Genomic DNA, 21,511 nt, shown 5'->3' with positions numbered 1-21,511 from the left:
AGCTCTAGAAGAAGATAATTCTCTGGTGAGAGCAGAAAACCAGCTACTTCAAGAGAAGATCACCGAGCTCTCTGTACCAAGATCAACAGGGCTAAGGTTTCGAGCTCCTGTTACTTCGATGCAGCCTTTCACTCCAGAGCCAGGAAGTTCTTCCAGCCAACCACCCATGCAATCGACTACTGTCAGTGGTTCTACAACACTACCCGCAACTGAAGCTGGCTCTGCAACACCCTTCATAATGCCTCTGCCTACATTCCAGAGCTCTGCTCTGCCCCTACACTCTACTCTGCCCTTACACTCTACTGCTGCTCCTCTTTTCTCCTCTTCAATGTTTACTGTTCCCCCCTCACACACTGTGACAGGTGGGACAACCCTTAACTCACAAGCTGACATCCTAAACTTGTCTTTTACAGGTACTCCTCTGGAGCATATCATGGCTAGGAAACTCGCAGAGATGGAGGCAATGATCACTAGGATCCCTGGAGTTCCAGCCCCACTAAGGAAGAGTCTGCCCTAGAGCTACGCAGACTCACCTTTCGTTGATACTATTGCCTTGGTAGAAATGCCTAAGAAGTTTTCATTCCCTAACATGAGGATGTACGATGGAACATCCGATCCAAACGATCACATCGCTTCATACAAGCAGAGGATGTTCACCGCTGCAATACCCAGAGATCTCAGGGAGGCGTGTATGTGCAAGAGCTTCGGTTCAAGCCTCGTCGGACCAGCTTTGCAGTGGTACACAAATCTGCCCAACAATTCGATCGCCTCTTTTGCCCAGCTCACAGACACATTCATAGAGCAGTTCGCCAGTAGCAAAAAACTAGAAAAGCTATCTGGAGATCTCTACCGAGTCCACCAGAGAAGGGGCGAGCCACTCAGAGACTACGTAGGGAGGTTCAACCGAGAGAAGGTATCGATTCCCTACTGCAACCAGGAGACTGCAGTTGACGCATTCCGAAAAGGCTTGCTACCAGAAGGCGAGCTGTACAAGGAGCTAACTAAATTCAACTGCACTACCATGGAGGATGCCCTGGCTCGCGCTTGGGTAGAAATTCGGTGGGAGGAAGACGAAGCCAACCGAAACAAATATTATTCTTATGATGACAGGAACAGGGACCGTCGCTCTAGACGACCAGATCGGAGAACAGATAGCAGACCAGGAGAGCCCTACCCAACTTCCAGACGTGGCCCTCCTAGGGAGAACAGAAGGCCACTTGACCCTCCATCAGGTCGCCCAACAGAGAAGCCTCAAGGACCCGTTCGTACCAGGATTCCAGAGTACAACCTAAGCATTGAACCAGTCGAACTAGTAGCGGTTATGAAGGGCATGGGCAGTACTGTAAGATGGCCAGGAAAGAGAAAGACTCCTAGCGAAAAGAGAGACACAACCAAGTGGTGCGAATTCCACGGAGATCACGGCCACAACACTACAGATTGCATAGCCCTCAGGCTAGAAGTTGCAGAGTTGCTGAAAAGAGGCCACCTTATCGACTTGTTGACGAAGAAAGGGAAGAGTACCCTGGCACAACGAGACACCCAAGTCAAGGAACCAGAGCAGCCGATTCCTACGAAGACGTGTCTAGTAATCTCAGGAGGTTCAGAAGTGAGTGGAGTTAGCCACTCTGCAGCCAAGAGGAGTGCTAGAATTGCAGCCAACCCTCTAGCCCACTCTACAAAAGCTATTCCTCATGCCTACACCAACCAGACAATAAGCTTCATAGACAACGAAGCCACAGGACTCGTCAACCCTCATCATGACGCTCTTGTTATCTCTCTTAATATTGCAAATGTTCTAGTTAAGCGCATTTTGATAGACAATGGTTCATCCACTAATGTGCTTTTCTTGAATGCTTTGCAAGGTATGGGCTTAGATGAATCTTGCATATGTCGACGCTCTACTGTTCTGGTAGGCTTTAGTGGAGAACAGAAACACACATTGGGAGAAGTCACCCTTCCCGTCTTCGCAGGAGGAGTCAACCTTAGCACTGTGTTCGTCGTACTGGACTGCCCTTCTGCCTACAATATCATACTCGGTAGGCCATGGATCCACAGCATGAGAGCAGTACCATCTACGTTCCACCAAGTGCTCAGGTTCCCAACTCCCTGGGGTGTCCGAGAGATCAGAGGGGAGCAGAGTACCTCAAGGAATTGCTACAAAAACGCAATGAAAGCCCCGAAGTCAGCCTTATAGCAATTACAGAAGGAGAAACTCAGTAGCACCGATCCAGACTGCCCAAGTATGGAAGAGCTAGATGAAGTCCAGATCCACCCAGACTTCCCGGATCATAAAGTACAGATTGGTTCTAAGCTCAATCCTACCCTACGGAGCAAGCTCGTCGAGTTCCTCACAACCCACCACGATTGCTTTGCCTGGTCTCATGCTGACATGACTGGAATCGACCCTGAGGTAATGGTACACAAATTGCAGGTAGATCCTAGCCATCCTCCAGTAAGACAGAAGCGTAGAAAATTCGCTCCAGAACGAAACAGGGTAATAAATGAGGAAGTTCAGAAGCTGATCGAAGCTGGGTCTGTCCGAGAAGTCAACTACCCCGACTGGTTGGCTAACGTAGTCGTGGTAAAGAAGAAAAATGGGAAGTGGAGAGTCTGTATCGACTTCACAGACTTAAACAAAGCTTGTCCCAAGGATCCATTCCCGCTACCTCACATCGACATGCTTGTCGATGCCACTGCAGGCCACCAACTACTCAGCTTTATGGACGCGTTCTCTGGGTACAACCAGATACTGATGCACCCTGTAGACCAGGAAAAGACTGCCTTCATCACAGAAAGAGGCATCTTCTGCTACAAAGTCATGTCGTTCGGGTTGAAGAACGCAGGGGCAACCTACCAGAGACTGGTAAACAAAATGTTTGCAGGCATGCTGGGGGACACCATGGAAGTCTACATCGACGACATGCTAGTCAAGTCTCTGATGGCTGAAGAACATCTCAAACATCTCCAGCAGGCTTTCGACGTACTAGAAAGGTACAATATGAAACTTAATCCTACTAAGTGTTCCTTCGGTGTTTCTTCAGGGAAGTTCTTGGGGTACATGGTGACCCACAGAGGAGTAGAAGCCAACCCAGACCAGATCCAGTCTGTGATGAACATCCCTTCTCCCACATGCATCAAAGATGTGCAGAAACTAGCTGGTCGAGTAGCAGCACTCAGCCGTTTTATCTCACGTTCCTCTGAAAAATGCCACCATTTCTTCTCTACCTTATGAAAGGCCAAAGAATTTGCATGGACTCCAGCATGCGAAGAGGCACTCCAGCAACTGAAGGAGTACCTGACCTCTCCACCCTTGCTATCCAAGCCTTAGGAGGGAGAAAAATTGTATGTCTACCTAGCAGTCTCCGAAACAGCAGTAAGTGCAGTGTTAGTACGGGAAGAACAAGGTAAGCAACTACCCGTCTATTACGTTAGCAAGTCCCTGCTTGATGCAGAGACCCGTTATAGCCAGCTAGAAAAGCTTGCACTGGCCTTAGTAATGGCTGCCAGGAAGCTAAGACCATATTTTCAGTGCCACCCGATAGTCGTAGTTACTACATTTCCGTTAAAGAATGTGCTTCACAAACCAGAACTATCTGGTAGACTGACCAAGTGGGCTGTCGAATTAAACGAGCATGATATTTCCTACCAACCTCGTACTGCGATTAAGTCCCAAGTGTTGGCTGACTTTATAGCCGACTTTACACCTAGTACTCTAATTCAAGCCGAGAAGGAGTTATTGTGTCTTGCAGAGCAGAAAAAGCGGAAATGGACCCTGTCGGATGATGGCTCCAGTAACATGAATGGGGTCGGGCTAGGGTTAGTCCTCCAATCCCCTGAGGGAGACCAAATTCAGCGTGCCGTCAGATGTGAGTTCAAAGCCACAAATAACGAAGCCGAGTATGAATCATTGATCGCCGGGCAAGCTCTCGCCAAAGAAATGGGTGTTCGAAGGCTGGAGATAAAGTCAGACTCCCAACTGATAGTCAACCAAACGCAAGGAGAATACCAGACCAGAGATGCCAGGATGACCGCTTACCTAGCCAAGGTAAAGGATATGTTAGCTGACTTCGAAGAGGCCAACATAACACAGGTACCCAGACTGGAGAATGGCCATCCTGATGCCCTAGCCAATCTAGGCTCATCGATCCCAGCCAAGTCGGAGCAGTCAATCCCACTAGTTACCCTCCAGTGGCCAGCCACATGGAAAAATCCTGCCCTGGAGGTATCAAGTGTAGACTCCAGCAACAATTGGATGACACCAATAATAAGTTATTTGACCACTGACGAGCTACCAGAAGACAAGAATGAGGCTCGTAGACTAAGAGCAAAAGCAGCTAGGTTCACCATGCTGGAAGGTCAACTACTTAAAAGGTCCTACTCTGGACCCTGTCTCAAATGTGTCACTCCATAGGAAGCCAAATACGTGCTAGCCGAGCTTCATGAGGGAGAATGTGGCAGCCACTCAGGAAGCCGTAGTCTAGCCAGTCGAGTCCTCACAGCCGGCTACTACTGGCCTACCATGCGAGCAGATTCTATAAGTCACGTCAGGAATTGCGACAGTTGCCAGAGGTTTGCCAACTCCTCCCATTTACCTCCAGAAAAACTCAACTCCATACTTTCACCATGGCCATTCATGAAGTGGGGTATGGACATCGTGGGAAAACTATCCACTGCTCCAGGGCAGAGAGTTTACATGCTAGCCGTGACAGACTACTTCACCAAGTGGATCGAGGCTGAGGCATCCACCAGGTCAGAGACCGCGAGTAAAGAATTTTATTTGGAAAAATGTTATTTGCAGGTTCGGGGTACCCAAGGAGATCGTTACCGACAACGGTTCCCAGTTCATTAGTTTCGACTTCCAGGACTTCTGCAAGGGATGGGGAATCAAGCTTAGCTTCTCTACCCCACGCTACCCTCAATCTAATGGACAAGCAGAGTCTTCTAATAAGACCATCATGAAAAGTATGAAGAAGAGGCTCAAAAAAGCTAAAGGGGCTTGGGCAGACGAGTTGCCAGGGGTTCTCTGGTCGTATCGAACTACTGCTAGAACCCCAACTGGCGAGACTCCTTTCTCCCTAGCCTACGGTTCTGAAGCGGTCATACCAGTAGAAGCTGAAGTACCATCAGTACGTTGTCAATGGACTACAGAAGAGTCAAATTGGGATCAACTCAACCACAACCTCGACATGGTCGACGAGCTTCGAGACATGGCAGTAATAAGGAATGCAGCATACCAGCAAAAGGTAGCCCGTCATTACAACCGGAACATCAGAGCTCGTACCTTCAAAGTAGGTGACTGGGTGCTCCGAAAGGTTTTCCAGAATACTAGAGAGGCTGGAGCAGGTAAACTAGCCCCCAACTGGGAAGGCCCTTACCTAATCACCAGGGTGATAGGCCAGGGAGCATACAAGCTCCAAGCAAAAGATGGGCTCAATATCAACAACAGTTGGAACGCCACTCATCTAAAGTTGTACCACTTCTAACCCTACCCCCTTACTTTACTTACCTCTTCTAATAAACACTTGTTCTGACTTAAGCATCGGAGAGTCGGTGGCCTTGCCACCGCCTACCCCTCTCACCCATTTTGTGACAGGATTCTTGACAATAAAATGGGACACACCCCATTAGACCTGCTGGTCTACCAGCGTAGACATACACACCTGGTGAAGTTGGTTCAACTCCCAGACCAAGGAGCATAAGGGCAGTTGCGGCTCCAGTATAACTCGGTAGCATACGACATGCCCACACCGAACCCCTCAGAGGGGAACAGGGAGTACCACATATTCTTATTTCCTCTGTCCATTTTCTATTCTCTCCTCAGAACATTACTGACTTGGGCGTCGGAGGGTCGATGGCAATGCCATCGACCACCTTTTCTCCTTTTCTGTACAGGTTGATTATCCTACGGTAGACATGGGCAAGATGGAAACAGAACACTCTTCTCCTACCCTGCAGCATCAACAAGGATGACGACCTAAGCCCAAAACAAGCCTAGTCCGACCTTTAACCTGAGGGAGAGTAACACATGCCCTTACCTCCTTTGTATAGTTGTTTCTTTGTCATCTCAGGACGTTGCTAACTCGAGTTTCTGAAGGTCGATGGCGTTGCCATCGACCACCCATCATTCCAGTGTGCAGGCTGGCTATCTAACGGCAGACTTGGACAAGCTGGGGAAGGACGCCCTTCCCTCATCTTACGATGTCGACGAGGATAACAACTTAAGACCAGGACAAGCATGGATCAACACTTTGTCTAAGGGAGAGTAACACATACCTCTACCTTCTCTGGCTATCTTTTTTAACATCTAAAAAACTCACTAACTCGAGTTTCCGAAGGTCGATGGCATTTGCCATCGACCACCCCTCTTGCAGCGTGCATAGTCGGCAATCTAATGGTGAATTTGGACAAGCTGGAAAAGGACAACCCTCTCCCATCCTACGACGCCAACGAAAATGACAGCCTAAGTCCAGAGCAAACTAACTCTACACTTAGGCTGGGGGGACAATAGATGGCAAGACAATGTTCACACGGACAATTCGACACCTCTGCCCAGATGACGCTTCCCCGCCATTGGCATGCATATCCCTGCCCGGGTCGGAGTAGTACAAAGCAAAATGCAGGGCACAACCTACCCTCTACTCAACAAGACATGCAACGTCGATCAACGAGTCCACCAAAGACTAACAAAGTGTGCGCAGCCGACGACTCAGGCTACCCTGATGTGTGCCTCTCCTTACCCCAGCCCTAGGCTGCCCTGGAGCACCACTCTTTGTCCTAAGGCTGCCCCAGAACACCACTGTTTGTCCTACTACATACTTGTTGCACTTTTTATTGAATTACTGTACTCAATGATTTATCAATTCGCAAGTCATCAATAAAGCATAGTTAAAGCAATTCTAGCTTCATTTTTCAAAGTCAAACCCAGAAGTTAGAGTAACAAGGGGAGTCACCCCACAAAAGTTTAGCACGCCCCATGGGCAACAAGGGATACTACAGCCCTCCGAAAATCTAAGTTTAACACAAACTAACGACACAGTATTCCTGACATAGCCCCATGGGTAAGCAAAAGAAAGTAAATCTAACTACCGCTCAGTAGAAGAAGCTAGCCCAAGGGTAGCACAACTCAACGGGCACGACTACCCGACGCTCTAGCCCTAGCTTGAGCCTGCTCTGCCTCTTCGATCGCCTTATCCTCCGCCTCCTGTTGGTCAAGAAGCGCGATCGTGCCAGCCGGGTCCCAGTCGGTAAGTTGCGTCCCCGCCACGTACTCCCGCATAAGCATGCCCCTTGCATGTCTCTGTACCCGCTCCCCGTGATCCTCAACTGCCTCATCGAACTCGTCTGTTTTCACCTTCAACTTGCCTTTGAACTCTTCAGCAAGACGCCTCTGCTCCTCAACAAGACGAGCCTGCTCCTCGGCAAGACGAGTCTGCTCCTCAGCAAGGCGAGATTTCTCCTCGACGAGAAGATGCTCTGCCTGGTATTTCTGCTTCCACTCGTTAATTTGCTGGTCTTGAAGATCTCTAGCATGACCCATGCCAGACAAAGCCTGCGACGGAAGCACATAAAAACACAATGTTAGATGACAAATCGATACAAGGAATGCTGAACACACCTAAGTAAGAAAGAAGGAATACAAACCCGATAAGCCTGAGTCATAGACCAGTCCATGGTCCCGCCATACCCCATCTCCCTAAAACCTGGCCTGTCCCACTCCATGAGCAAGTGAGGGACCACCTGTGGCACGAAAGAAGAATCGTGAAGCGCTGACGATGGGGGTGACACCACACTGCCACTGCTACCCGCCGAGGGAGCCACGGTCATAGGCAGCGGCTCGGCACTTGCAACAGAAGGGGAAGGAGCGACAGAAGGCCTGAGACGGATGCGCAGAGGATGAGGAGGCGACACTGCCGTACTTGCGGCAGCTGCTTTTCTAGCACCAGGAACCTCGGGCATACGATACCTCTTCTTCGGCATAACGTCCTCTGAAGGAAAGTAAGCACATACTACTTTAAAAGCACCAAAAGCAAGAAAACGGAACAACGAGATGCAAAAAGGATAAAGCGCATACCAAGGGTCACTTCGTCAACTCTCTTATGGCCAAGTATGACCTCCCAATGCCTCTCGATGGGGCTAAGAGCCAGGCAGAAGTCGAAACGCCTAACAGCGTCCCGTGCTACAAAGTCAATTTCGTTGCCCTGCCCGCTATCTACATGAACCAACAGACCAGGTAAGGCAGGAAACGACAAAACTCGCGTCAACATCGACAAACGAACAATAAATATCACTCACTAGCAAGTCTCCACCCCGGAGGCATCCACGACACGTCACGCCCACCAAACAAGCTAGGACCCACCCTGCGCGAAGAAGTACCGGTCGTATCGTCGCCTCTCGCTGGTAGGCAAGCCTGTCACCACATGGGTCCTGCCATCTCGGATGCGAAACTGATACCGACCCTTGTCGAGTTTCAGGAGGTAGAATGCAGACACATCCTCTCCATGCAATACCCTACCCGGCCCAGCCAACTGGTCGAGACACAGCAGAACCCTCCAAGCATTGGGCATCAGCTGGGACGGGTGAATCTCGAATCGCCTAACGATGTCATACACCAAGGTAGGGATTGGAAGACGGAGGCCAGTTTCGAAGCAATGCTCGTATAGAGCAACCCAACCTGGCGTATCACCGTCTACCAATTCAGACGGCCCGGGAGCTCTAAGCTTCACATCCTTAGGTATCTTGTATTTTCTCCTGATTCTCTTCAAACATGTGTCGGTAATAGCAGATGGAGGGTTTATCAACACCACAGGTCGCCCAGCAGGAACACGCGAACTAACCCCGTCTTGTGTCGAAGCCCCAGCGTACTCACTGGAAGAGTCGCCTACCCGTTCGTCCATCCTACGGAACACACGTTCGAGTAAGAATAAGGTACTCCTACCAAGGATCTAGCCTAGCCCTCGCAGTGGTGGCAACAAGGTCCTACCCTAGATAACTTGGCAACTACAAGACCAGCATGATTCTGCCCTGTTGTTACACATTTTCTGCCTAGCGTGATCCTACCCCGTCACCACACATATTCTGCTATGGATATGTTAAGTTCGCTACACTAACAAGGCACGCAGAGAACATAATTTGGCCGAATTCTACTACAAGAGTAAAGCAAGGCAAACATATGGCTACCCTGGCCCACATGGTCATGGTAAGAAATCTCTACCCTAGCTTGCACGGCTACCACAAGCCTAGCGTGATTCTACCCCGCCATTACACATTTTCCAGCATGCATGTGTCAAGTTCACTATACTAACATGGCAAGCAAGAAACATGATTTGGTGGAATCCTACCCTAGCTTGCACGGCTACCACAAGCCTGGCGTGATTCTACCCCGCCGTTACACATTTTCTAGCATGCATGTACCAAGTTCACTATACTAACATGGCAAGCAAAAAACATGATTTGGTGGAACCCTACGCTACCATAAGATCGAAATACGGAAAACATGCTACAAATTGTTGTTGAGGAGATCAAAATATAAGTTTTTCTACCAACATACGAAGAACACGAAGAACGCTGAAGAAAAATTCGAAGATTACCTCAAGATCTTCAAGTTTTTCTCTCTCCTAGCTTTTTCTCCAAACTCCACTCCAAAAATGACTCCAACAAACCACAAGGGTCGAAGACCCCTCATCCCCTTATATATGAGTCGAAAAGTAAGTTAAGCGGACCACGTCGTCCGACACATCTCATTGCTACACGGCTCGTCTAGAACCTTCAAAGGCGTTATGGACGAGATGCCACCAATAAGAGCAGAACTTGGCGGAGTAATTTTGCGAAGACTCAAGGTCGAATGAACGACACTGGTCGTCACGTGCCGAACCAGCTTACTTGTCGAACCAAACCAACGATCTGGGAACAAAAACTTCAGGTACCCTTCTCCAATATATACGTATCATATATATTATATACATAAAAAAAAAAAGGCTAAAAAATCGGGACAGGAACCTGCTCGGGACAGGAACCTGCTCGGGACAAGGCAGGACGCGCCTTCCTACGCGTCCCAGCAGGGCAGGAAGCTTCCTGCCCTGCGCGCACCTACAGGGCAGGACGCGCCTGTCCGCGTCAGCTCCTCTTCCTTTGGTCAACCCAACCATCTCTCCCCCTGACTTGCCACGTCCCGAACGTGGCCAACGCTCTGGCATCCGTCTCTCTACCAATTACAAGCCTCCTTGACTCGCTGCCCACCAGTTATGGTGCCGCTCCACCCGACTCATGTCAAAACGCTCCGGCGTACCACACGGGAAAACGAAACAACGATACAAAGCTTCCGGGCACGATTCTAATAGCTCCAGCTACAACTACTCCCTAAGTCAGCCACTCGCTAACTCAGGGAGTGGGGGACAAACTGTATTGGCAAAAAACAGTATTGGGCCTTCCTTATGCGCCCACCCTCGTGTAACATATGAGGGGTGCCTTCAGTAGCCTCTACGGTCTAGCAAGGAAGCCCACCGAAAGCCCAACATGCCTCGCAAGCCCAGAAATTCTAAGCAGGCCTACCCAAGCCCACGCTCCTGGCATGCCGAGATAAAGTCTGCCATGACGATCCACCCACACTCCAGCTAGTTGTGCGTACACGTGGCCAAATTGTTAGAGATTGAGTCAGTCCAATCCTAGCATTCTGCTACACGTTGGGGTCATGGTAGAAGACCGAGTCTTGTGCTACTTTAAAGGAGTGGTGGACTATTTCTACTGGCAACGAACAGGCTAGGGCAACGGGTATCGTAAGGCTACCCTTCTCTCTCAAGAGATCAACGGCCACGGAAGCAGTCTAGTGTGATCCTACTATTGCGGATCCAACAACCCTGCGCCCCCAAGAGCGGTTACTATCCTCTACACCCTATAAATAGAGGAAGCCTCACTCTTGGAAGGGAATCAGACTCTCACTCGAAAACTACTTACTTATTCTCTACTCAGCACTCAAGAAGCTCTACTCCGATCACCTTACTCACTCTATACTAAGCTCCGGCTACGAATCACCTACCCCGACGATCTCTGGTCTAAGCTAGCCTAAGGCAGAGATTCCGATTAGAAGCTTCCACGAAACCACATCGGAACTTGCTAGAGGCTTCTCGTTTCTCTCGTTCTCCGTTAGTCCATCCTTCTGTGAGCAGAAGACTACCCTTCCGCAAGCAGAATCCTACTCTTCCATAACCAGAAGTCTACTCTGCTGACCAAGTAGTCCAGAAGCTACCACAACTCACCATTCCGTAGAACCGAGCTCCGGCCACTCTACGAGTCGTGCCACCCCGACGCTACAACGATTCTACCATCATTAGTAACTCTATCTTCGGTTTATTCACTTTATTAGATCGAACTAAGTTACTGACTTGACCGTCGGAGGGTCCTTGGCCGACACCATCTCCGGTGCCCCCTTGGACTTCACGGTTGTGTTTCCCTTGTGCAGGTTTACAGGCTACCGGTACCCGTTTTCTACCCTGACGTTAGCCCGACAGTAGCTGTTCCCTTCTCTGACGTTTGCCTAGCCGTCTACCCGGCTACCAGAACCGACCTTCTGCCCGTCAACTCGTCTATTTGAAGGCCCGAAGCCTAGTTGTTGGTGCCCACCTGACGATCCTTCTAACCGTGTGACTTTCTACCCCTCCACACCTGCCTTCCTGTAACATTGAAGATGGATTAAACAGACACCCGAAGTTTTAGAACGAAACAAGGGTGTCTGTAAGGTGGAACCAAAAGATGGTTCCGAGTTATCTCGCCAGTATTCTCCATATGCGGAGACCATATCCGTTCGAGTTCCACAAAGTAGAATCTGATCAAACACATGGTAAATGGGATAGTCGTCATAGCCCGAGTATAAAAACTCAGCTAATCTGACAAAAGATCGCAAATGAGTTGCGAAAAGGGGTAGAAGTGAGCATGTTAAGGACCGTGGATAAGTAGTTAAATCTATTTGGAAATCAGGCATGAAAGAATTCGACAGAGATTGAGTTGAAGCGTAAGAAACAAAAGGTGGGCTACTAAGATGGACATAACTATGAGAATCGAAGTGTCTTCCTGGGTCGAAAGGTAAGTTAATACTAATGTTACATCTCTTATAAGACAGACGATATGAGCTCATGAGCCATAAGGTTAAGCGATGGATCCAAATAAACATGAATTGATCCCATATGTCAAAACCTTTCTTGGTGATGAAATGTGAGATGATAGAAGACGGTCTAAGGTTAAAGTAATATTCAGTTAAAATAGAAGAGAAATTCGAACCTAAGGTATGATCATCGGTTAATCAGAGGGGGATGAAAACCACCAGCCGATCTCTAAGCTTGACCCCTAAGGATGCACTTCTAAAAGCCAAGAGATGCAGAAAACTAGACATGTATGAGGAAGTACTGTACCGACAGATCTAGTTGAAAGATACTATGATTCGAGATTATTCTGTTCGATTCATAGATAAGATCTAGTTGAAAGAGACTGCGATTTTTCTTGTTGTGTTATTTGATTGTGATTGATTTGGATTATAAAAAATTAGGGTTTACATGGGGTGACTTATTTATGGTAGTTGAGAGAATAATAATGGAGGTAAGGAGTTGATGATTTGGATATAAGGTTATGGTATGTTAAATGAGAAGATGCAATTGCATGTATGATTTGGATGGTGGAAGAAGGTGGATTTGGTTGATCTAAAAGAGGGTTAGGGTTGGTTTTTGGGGAAAAAAAAGGGAAGAAAGCCAATCTCCTGGACTTTCTCTCTCTTCGAAAACCCGTTGCCCTTCCCTTTGATAGTTTTTTCCCTTTACTCTCTTTTCTCCCTCTATTTTCTCTTAATCACTCTTTTCTCTTTTCTCTTTGCCTTCCATTTTTTCCTTCCTCTGTGTCTATTATTTCTCGGAAAGCGATACTCAAACAATCATCAAATATCTCCAAATTCAAGCGCAAACTGATCCTCTGGCAATCTATGACTCGTGTCAAAGCAATTAGAAAACTGCTCCTTCAATGGTGTCAAATTCTCTCATATTTCTCGCAAAGGCAGCGATCTAGCTGACAATTAAGCTAAATGAGCTAGAACCCGTTAGTGTAATACCATTTGGGCCATAGTTCCACCTTTTTTCTCGCACAAGTAGTGTAATAACACTTGTTTGTTGATTTTAAGGTATTTGCAACGACAAAAAAAAATAACACAAAGAAGAAGTAGAAAATTCCATAGCCAAAACCACACAAAGAACGAAAACCCAACATAAAAATGATTTACAATACAACAGTAACTAACAGAATGATATTGAAAGAAATGGAAAGAAAGACTTTCTTAAAATCTCTTAAAGAAATGACATGTACATTAAAAATTTGAGTTAATTTGTGACTTGTTGATTTATTTTTCAGTGACGAACAGTCCAGATCCTAGTCAAAATTTTCAACCTCTTTCTAACTCAGAAAAGTGAATCAGTAAGTCAAATCAATTGAAAGAATTTTGTACATAACACTGTAAAATAAAAATGTAAAATAAAAACGTAAGTATATGAAATGTACGTAATAAATTACTCTGGGATAGTGAGGCACTTCTCCTAAAAAAGTAATATGTAAAATGCAATAGATTATTATTCAACTGTGACCAGTGGTTAGATAGCCATGTGTAGTTTTTTTTTTGAAAGGATGGCCATGGGTAGTTGAGAACTCAATATTTCATCATAAATTATTCTACTTATAAATAGCAAATCATTATCAGAAGAAGTACGACCCTATTTCTATAAGGGTGGCTTAACTTTTATTTAGTTCTAATTAACCAAAAAGTAGGGAATTAGTGGTAGGAATAGTTGCTATTTGGATCCATGAAACAATAATCAAATCCAACTTACAAAACATCACTTTGACCATTAACTTATTATTATACAAAGATTAGAGAATCCAAATGTGGGGTTAAGCCAACTTCTTTTGTTTACTGGGGTTTTTATATTTCCAAAACTCAAACTTAGTAACAGAATCCTATGCAACTTCTAATAATGTAATTTCAAGATTAAAGAATTGAAAGCTTTGAAAAAGTGAGTAATTGATGATATCACATCTCTCATACTCCATGATCCAATCTTTTTACTGCATATTTATGACTAATAAAGGTGACAAAATAGTTGTCCCAAGATGTGGCAAGTGCTTGTTACAAGTCACCAACTAGTGTCCAAATAATTAAACATCAAATCCTGTCTAGAGTTTTTTTTTAAAGGTCTTGTTTAGAGCTTAATTATTCAATTAGTTATCTCATTAGTTCCTACAATTGGGAGTTCTTTGTGCAAATATGGCGATTGAAACAACCAAGATCAAGATTTCAATTCGGTATCGTGCTAGATAAAATAAATGTATCTAGATTCACACCATATTATAACAACGAAAGTAGAAGATAGAGGTGTCAATTATACAAGACATGTCTGATTGACACATGAGGTAAACCACATGGTCAAGCCAACGTGACACTACCCTTAGGCGGTCTAGCATGAGCCTAGGCCTTGTTAATAACCAGGCTTAATCGCGTCTATATAAGGCCTTACACGGACTTGGCGGACCTTTATTGAGGCCCAGAGGTTGGCTGCAAGTGGTCAACTTGGGCCTATTTATGATCAGATTTCGCCCTAACCGGGGTCGGGTAGCCCGACGAGATTGAGACCTCTAAGAATGGAAGGTAAGAAAATAATGAGAGAGCATATATTCATGGACCAACCATCAAGTAAACTTTAGTAGTACTAAATCACCAATAGGGCAATGGGTTTGTTGCAGGCCATGTGCATAAAGTAATATAAAGAAGAAAGAAAAGCAAACTATAATTTCATCAACTTCTCAAAAAAAAAAACATGCTTCTTTATTTTTCTACTCTTACTTTTTATTATTTTTCTCTTTTTTGATCCAACAAAGTTCAATAATCCAGCTCTAAAGCTGTTTTCTTACCCTATTACTTATTGCTAACATGTGGGAAGAAGAACTTCCCTTATTATATAATTTCTTCATTTTCTAATCACTTCTTTGCTTTCACTGTGGGAGTAATTGAGTGAACAAGTAAATGATTTGTTTTCTCATTTTCTTTTTTGGAAATAATTAAGTAGTTATAATTTTTGGTATGATTAGAGAAAACCCATTTTGAGAATTTTGATTTTGTGATTGCAGTGGTGAAGAAGATGGGTCTTACTGGTGAACTTGTTAGAAGTGTTTTCTCTAAGAATCGTTCCGTTAGTTCTCATGATAGCAATGTAAGTCTAAATCATTCTGTTTGTTGATTTTATTTGAGTAAATTCTTCTTGTTTGGGTTTTCAGAATTGGATTGAATGATTAATGGGTTGTTTCTGTATAAGTAATTCTGGTTTGAATTCTTGGAAAAGGAATTGATTCTGTTATGGTAGTACTTTTGTTCTCAGATTAGGGGTTCTCCTCTTGAATTATAAGTTCAATTTTGAGTTTGGTTGCTGTATTGTTTCAGTTGAGATTCTTTTTCTCTGTTGAAGCAAATTTCATATGGATTATTAAAAAAGAAACTATTTTTGTGGGTTTTCTGTTCGTTCAAATTAGGTAAGGAATTATGGAGTAGATAAGAGAAAATGGACTTCTGTTAGATCTTATTTGTGTGGAGATGAATTCAATTCGGTTCTCGCCGAAGAAGATTCAGCTTCTATTAGGAGTTCTGAGGCTACTGTCACACAACCCATTGTAGAATACTCGAATTATGAAAGAGAAACTCATAATGAAGATAGAGAACAAGATATTACTGATAGAATTCAGAATTCCCCTGCCAGATTCTTAAGTGAAGAGACTGCAGCTACTATCATCCAGTTTGCCGTTCGACGATTTCTGGTTTTCTTTCTCTCTCCCTCTCCCTCTTCCTCGCACACATGCACATGCGCTTGCAATTCAGTCTGCTCTTTGCCTTCCGCTCGAAGTCCTGATTTCTCTTTTTGTTTGTTTTTCAGGCTAAACGTCGAAATGGAGGAAATACAGAAGTAGATGAAGTGCAAAATGTACTTCAAGGACTGGAGAGTCCAAGTAGGGAGTCCATGGCTACATCAATCGAAGCTCAAACAGGAGGTTCAGTAGACATTTTGTCAATTCGGGAAGAAAACATACCATTTCAACATCGAATGCAGCAGAAATCACGAGCCAATATCTTGAAGCTGAAGGTAATTCCATTATTATAGCACTGAATCTATTCAGCCTTCAGGTTACAGCTTAAAAACCCGTACTTGTGATCGTTGCGGAATGATTTGAGAGCTCAATTACAGATAGAAGAATACAACCCACTTTTCAGTTTACTCTTCTAAGGAATTATTATCTTAACTTTCAATTATCGACTTCACGAACAAATCATAGCTCTGATTTCGTTATAAGTTTACTGTAATTTTCTGAAGATTTTATCTAAACTTGCTGAATTATGCAGGAAGATTGGGACGATAGCACAGTAAGTAGCAACATATCAAAACTGAGGCTTCAAAACAGACTCGAAGCAACAACAAGACGGGAAAGAGCTCTAGCTTATGCATTTTCTCAACAGGTAAATTTACAACATTTCCTCAAGAGGAAACACAAATTGGAACCAATTAATCCTGAAATATTTGATTTTTTTTGTTTGCTAATAGCTAAGGATTTGTTCGAAGAAAAAACAATCACGATCCGAGACATTAGAAACGAACATGGGGTGGAGTTGGCTAGAGAGATGGATGGCAACTCGATTGCCAGAGAATTCCTCTGTAGAAGATCGAATGAGCAGTCGGCTTGAGCCCATTTCTAGTGATCGAAGACCAATTGTTATAAAAAGGAACTTCGATATAGCTGGAGAAGAAAAAGAGAGTTGTGGATCTAACGAAGTATCTCTTGGCTTTGATAGCCTGAAAGTAACTGCATCTAATTCGAACGATGATTCTAAACCTGTAAAGAACAAAGTGAAAGCTCCAAAAACTAGTTCCCAACGTAAAATACAGACACAGCTTTCGAAGGTGGGATTCTTTGAATTATAGCATTTCTCTTAACTTAGATTTGTTTGTTTGATCTTCTAATCCAATGCTTTTTTCCATTTTTGTGTAGGTAAGCAAGAAAGAAAGCTCAAAAGAAGATGAGAAAGATCGAAAACAAAAGCAAATACCCCAAGCGAATGCCACGATAGTAAAATGCAAAGATGGATCGTCGAAAATTCATTCAGTTTCAGTGACCAACAACAGTTCCACATAAGAAGCTTCTGAATCTACCAATAAAGCACTAAGGCTCTCTCCCTATCTAGGTTTTCCTTTAAGTTATAACTCCTATGTTTGCCATAGTACTGCTTTCTTGTAAACTTTGAAGCTACAACTATTTTCTAAGACAACCTCGGCCAAAATCAACTAGAATTATAAGAAGTTTTTGCAGTATAGTTTAAGCTTTGGTTATGTACTACGAACTCTTAATAAGTAACGTTACGATATCTAATGGAAAACCTAAACCTGAATTTACAGCAATTTTCGACCTAAAAAGACTATGAAGCAAGAATATAGAAGAAAATGAACAGAACAGGATCTAAAAGAACATGAACACAACAGGAACTGAAAATCATGAACACCTGAAAATTTATTGGATAATGGTTCGTCCTGTGATAACAAATATATTGCAAATATATTGCTGTATATAATCTTAGTATGACAATTGGATATTCTAGTTATAGTTCGAAAAGAATGAAAAGAAATACAATATAGTCTTATCAAACACGCAATCGAGAAGAGATGCCCTGACCTTTTCTAGCTGACAGAAGCGATTGATGCAGAACAGTGAATTTTAAAATCTGATCAGAAATCCTAAGAACAACAGAAGATCAATCATTCTGACGTGCCATCCAACTATTGTAATATGACTTCTTGAAATGTTCCAATTCAAAATGGTTGAATTTGGTATAAACTACCGAATCTCATGTTAACTTAGGGATTCCGCCCGAAGCAAGGATCAGAATGGCGAAGCTTTCTGTTTCTTTCTCCTTTCTCGGATACTCTCCTGAGCCTGCATGATTGCTTAACTATAAGTTCGTAAGTAGACGGATCTTCCCATGCTATAAGAGAAAATCGGTCACCATAATGACCCATTCCCTCAACGAGCAACTGCCAAACCAAGGCTCCTGCTCCAGCTTCTCCTTTTCGTGCTGAATCATATATTTTATCATAAACCATCTTCAATAAATAATCTTTGCCGTATACTCCCTCTTTCTTCGTACGTGAATCAGAGCCTACTTCTGTGAAAAGAACCGGCTTCTTCAGCATTTGCTCACCGTCAGTTACGTGCGAATCCACCCAATGCGATAGATAATCTGCTTTTTGTCTCATATCTGCTTGTGGGATCCTTAAAACCAAAAAAAAAAAAACAAAGAAACAGCAAAGTTACTACGACAAGAAGAGATAATCTAAACTACATTCTAAAGTTCTTTTAGCATTATGAATTTACACATAAAAAGTCATTATGGGCTCCCCTCAAAAACCTTCTTAAAGCATTTCGGAGTATTTCCTTCATTTTCAAATAGTAGTACTAGAAGATTCATGTCAAATTACATGCTGTTTGCATTGGCCAGTAACTTAATAAGAACACCTCAAGTGTTCATCTTAACTAAGAAGAGCCACTTGACAATTCAAAAAGGTGGATCTGTGAGGTTTTCCTTATAACTCGAACAGAAACTCAAGATTCTGACTAGCTTACGAACCAACTATCTGGGTATGCATGTACTGAAGCGAAATCAATGTTCTTGTCTGCTGAATTCTGAATAAAATCTGATCCAAGAGAGGCTGCCCATTCCCCCGGATTAATCCCAGACTTTTTTGTAGTTTCTTGCCCATAGAACCCTTCAAGTCCGACAGTGACAAGATGTTTTTGGTCCAAACTCTTAGTAAATGCAGCCATTTCTGCAATCCATGTCTGCTTATCCAAGATCAATGAATGAATAACATGTTAGTCCTGAAGAAAAATTAGAACAGAATAAGAAGGTAATGAGGAAAGTTACACTTCCATCCCTGAAAAGCGTAAAAGGTACATGAGAAGTAATAACAAGCTTTAATCGTATCCCTTAACATCAAGCCAGTTGACAATTTTAACTACTACTATGACCCGATACTGAGAAAAGGAAAACATGTTCAGTTGTGATTTACCTGAAGAACGGGAGCAGATGAATTGGATATGCATCGTGGCTCATTCATGAGTTCCCAAGCAAATATCGCTGGCTCCTCCGAATATTTAACTCCCGTTAAGGAATTCTTTCTGGTCACAATAGCCTGCAAAAATAAAGAACGAAAAAAGAACGCAGTGGAGTAAAATACTGTCATCTTAATCAAAGCATAGAAGGTTCCTTAAACTGAATTATATATCGTTTATTATTCGACTTATAAGATTAATTCATCAGGATAAGAGAACCGAGTTCTGAAAAGTGATCACGCCCGGCCCGTTATTTCAATCTTGTTTTGGTTATACTGCGGCCTGTAATGGCCTTCACTACTTTCTTAGTTTAACGAACACTTCATAATACTAGACGAAACATAGAGTATTTAAGTTCATTAGCATACCTTAATGTAATTCTTATAGTAATCTTTTATTGTGGGATGTGAGAAAAATGAATCAGCCGACAATGTCACATTAGCCCCAGCTTCTTTAGCCCATTTCACATACTGAGTTTTCCCACCGAAGGCATTTAGATTGTTAACTAGACTAAGAATCAACCTTATCCGGTTCCTCCTTGCTTCAAGTATTACAAAATCCAATCCCTGAAATCAATGGAGTCAAGAGATCAATCACCCATAGATTATTGAGGTAATTGAAAAGAACATCGGATGGCACTAAGGAATCCGTTTTAAGTTCGACAAATTCGTTTGAAGATTTGATGCAAAAAGCAAGCAAAATGTCCCTGAGCCAAATTTAGTAATATCAATTAGGGTTATTCTACTTCCATTAGAATAATCAATGGAAGTAGAATCAAATTTAGCTTCAAATTAGTATCAAATTCAGATTAACAACTTCATTCATTCAGTTTCAGACTAAGAATTGAAAAAATAACAAAAAATTCTTCAAAGTATATCTAAGTTCTGATAATTCAGTTAATCAAAATGCATAAAAAAATCAGTATAAAAGTATAAAAATTTGACTACCCATAATTCTAAAAGATGAAATAGAACAAACCTGAAAGACCTTTTCATTAAAAACCCCAGGTGAGATTTGAAGAGAATCAGGACTATTTCCATCACTAAAAGCCCAAGTTCTACAAACAGTCATCCCCATTTCAGCTCCTCTTCTAATCATCTCAGAAACCCTAACTCTTGATTCATCCCAAATACTTTCTTCCATTAACCAATAAGAATTCCACCCATTAACATACACAGTTGATTCCTTCCCACCACCACCACCACTATCACCACTAAGAACAACAAAACGGGTTGAATTTGTACTTACAAAATCCATTTTGGGAAGCCAGAAGATGGGTAATTTGAATTTGTCCTCAAAATTGACGAAAAGAAGAGTAGCTACTGTTAGAATACTCAGAAATGGGTAGAATTTCTTGGTTGCACAGAGTGAGTCCATTGTTTGGTGGTGTTGATTTTTCAAGTTTAGTGCCCATGATTTTAATTTCCTCTGGTATAAAAGCGAGCATTAAACGCCACCTATTTTATTGACCTGCCACTTTTTTGTCTACATTTTAGGAAAAACGTTTTTTTAGATGTGGAATATGTAAACCTAGTGTGTCAAAGAAGTGTTGAACCGTTACAATAAAACATTACAATTTTAACACTTTTGGTTCTCATTAAAACGTAAATTAAAGGTAACGTATGTTGTTGTATTATCAAACAAAGATTTGGATGAAATATGACTACCATAATGAAATTTAACAGATAACCAGACTTATCGGAAGAAAGCGATATTTCTCAAAGAAAATGTAAAATAACATAATTTTCGATATAATTGTGGCATCAATATCAAAATCAATGTTGGTTAAAAATGACAACAATACACTAAAAGGGTAGAACGAAACATCCTCTTAATGAACTTCCCTTCTAGGGGCGCACGCACATTTGCAGTAAATAATTTCAAACCAACTCTTTGTTACTCTTCCAAAGAATAACCGGTTATATATTCTTTCCATTTTTAACAAATTTACATGGGAAATTTGGCCAAAAATCCCTAAAAACTTTGGCCTTTGGTTAAAAAGGATTGGACAATTTTTTATGGGCTTCAGCTCCCTGTGGCATTTTTGTAAATTATCTAATATAGGGAAAAGACAAAACTGACCTTATTGCAAACTAGTTTGCAAACCAGTTTGCAAACCAATTTGCAAAGCAGTGCAAACTAGTTTGCAAGGCAAACCAGTTTGCAAATCAGTTTGCAAAGCTTTGCAAGGCAAACCAGATTGCAAACCAGTTTGCAAATCAGTTTGCAAAGCTCTGCAAGGCAAACCAGATTGCAAACCAATTTGCAAAGTAGTGCAAACCAGTTTGCAAATCAGTTTGCAAACTAGTTTGCAAAGCTTCGCAAAATCAAACCCTAACAA

At 43.2% G+C, this 21,511-nt stretch overlaps 5 protein-coding genes across 6 annotated transcripts; 3 read left to right on the top strand and 2 right to left on the bottom strand.

The window, feature by feature from the left end:
* Positions 1-562: 562 nt before the first annotated feature.
* Positions 563-2,220, top strand: LOC147555956 (uncharacterized). Its single transcript, XM_086658552.1, has 2 exons — positions 563-1,909; positions 2,041-2,220. Exons 1-2 carry the CDS (start codon positions 563-565, stop codon positions 2,218-2,220), a joined length of 1,527 nt encoding a protein of 508 aa, XP_086514678.1.
* Positions 2,221-3,496: 1,276 nt separating this feature from the next.
* Positions 3,497-4,411, top strand: LOC147555955 (uncharacterized). The gene has a single exon (XM_086658551.1). The coding sequence runs from the start codon at positions 3,497-3,499 to the stop codon at positions 4,409-4,411; it is 915 nt and encodes a 304-aa protein (XP_086514677.1).
* A 2,471-nt stretch (positions 4,412-6,882) lies between these two features.
* Positions 6,883-10,083, bottom strand: LOC147555954 (uncharacterized). Its single transcript, XM_086664631.1, has 3 exons — positions 8,072-10,083; positions 7,642-7,985; positions 6,883-7,549 (listed from the first exon to the last, which is right to left on the bottom strand). Exons 1-3 carry the CDS (start codon positions 8,262-8,264, stop codon positions 7,124-7,126), a joined length of 963 nt encoding a protein of 320 aa, XP_086520757.1. The 5' UTR covers positions 8,265-10,083; the 3' UTR covers positions 6,883-7,123.
* Positions 10,084-14,702: 4,619 nt separating this feature from the next.
* IQD33 (IQ-domain 33) lies at positions 14,703-17,332 on the top strand. 2 transcript variants are annotated; one of them, XM_086663671.1, is made up of 7 exons: positions 14,703-14,780; positions 15,151-15,233; positions 15,550-15,831; positions 15,948-16,154; positions 16,412-16,525; positions 16,611-16,967; positions 17,056-17,332. In XM_086663671.1, coding segments are annotated over exons 1-7 (1,188 nt in total). In that variant the 5' UTR covers positions 14,703-14,779; the 3' UTR covers positions 17,200-17,332. The 2 variants fall into 2 exon arrangements, with proteins under 2 accessions (XP_086519797.1, XP_086519796.1); XM_086663670.1 differs by having other exon boundaries at positions 14,763-15,042.
* A 215-nt stretch (positions 17,333-17,547) lies between these two features.
* On the bottom strand, positions 17,548-20,707 carry LOC147555952 (mannan endo-1,4-beta-mannosidase 6-like). The gene is made up of 5 exons (XM_086663669.1): positions 20,149-20,707; positions 19,539-19,736; positions 19,128-19,250; positions 18,686-18,897; positions 17,548-18,330 (listed from the first exon to the last, which is right to left on the bottom strand). Exons 1-5 carry the CDS (start codon positions 20,545-20,547, stop codon positions 17,916-17,918), a joined length of 1,347 nt encoding a protein of 448 aa, XP_086519795.1. The 5' UTR covers positions 20,548-20,707; the 3' UTR covers positions 17,548-17,915.
* Between the last annotated feature and the right edge of the window lie 804 nt (positions 20,708-21,511).

This window comes from Eschscholzia californica, unplaced genomic scaffold, assembly GCF_041429995.1.
Source record: "Eschscholzia californica isolate CP2 unplaced genomic scaffold, dmEscCali1.0.p SCAF_2, whole genome shotgun sequence".
Lineage (NCBI taxonomy): Eukaryota > Viridiplantae > Streptophyta > Magnoliopsida > Ranunculales > Papaveraceae > Eschscholzia > Eschscholzia californica.
The sequence above is the reverse complement of the archived record's forward strand: the minus strand, read 5'-3'. Positions and strand labels throughout refer to the sequence as shown.

What these genes read in the sequence shown, in the direction of transcription:
- LOC147555956 (XM_086658552.1), top strand. Translation starts at nt 563, where the DNA reads ATGCCTAAGAAGTTTTCATTCCCTAACATGAGGATGTACGATGGAACA. An exon ending in GTCGACGCTCTACTGTTCTG is followed by an intron (nt 1,910 to 2,040) that starts GTAGGCTTTAGT and finishes CATACTCGGTAG; the next exon opens with GCCATGGATCCACAGCATGA.
- LOC147555955 (XM_086658551.1), top strand. Translation starts at nt 3,497, where the DNA reads ATGGCTGCCAGGAAGCTAAGACCATATTTTCAGTGCCACCCGATAGTC.
- LOC147555954 (XM_086664631.1), bottom strand. Translation starts at nt 8,264, where the DNA reads ATGTTGACGCGAGTTTTGTCGTTTCCTGCCTTACCTGGTCTGTTGGTT. An exon ending in AGTTGACGAAGTGACCCTTG is followed by an intron (nt 7,986 to 8,071) that starts GTATGCGCTTTA and finishes ACTTTCCTTCAG; the next exon opens with AGGACGTTATGCCGAAGAAG. An exon ending in CTATGACTCAGGCTTATCGG is followed by an intron (nt 7,550 to 7,641) that starts GTTTGTATTCCT and finishes CTTCCGTCGCAG; the next exon opens with GCTTTGTCTGGCATGGGTCA.
- IQD33 (XM_086663671.1), top strand. An exon ending in CCAATATCTTGAAGCTGAAG is followed by an intron (nt 16,155 to 16,411) that starts GTAATTCCATTA and finishes TGAATTATGCAG; the next exon opens with GAAGATTGGGACGATAGCAC. An exon ending in CTTATGCATTTTCTCAACAG is followed by an intron (nt 16,526 to 16,610) that starts GTAAATTTACAA and finishes GTTTGCTAATAG; the next exon opens with CTAAGGATTTGTTCGAAGAA.
- LOC147555952 (XM_086663669.1), bottom strand. Translation starts at nt 20,547, where the DNA reads ATGGACTCACTCTGTGCAACCAAGAAATTCTACCCATTTCTGAGTATT. An exon ending in ACTATAAGAATTACATTAAG is followed by an intron (nt 19,251 to 19,538) that starts GTATGCTAATGA and finishes TTATTTTTGCAG; the next exon opens with GCTATTGTGACCAGAAAGAA. An exon ending in CATGCATACCCAGATAGTTG is followed by an intron (nt 18,331 to 18,685) that starts GTTCGTAAGCTA and finishes TTTGGTTTTAAG; the next exon opens with GATCCCACAAGCAGATATGA.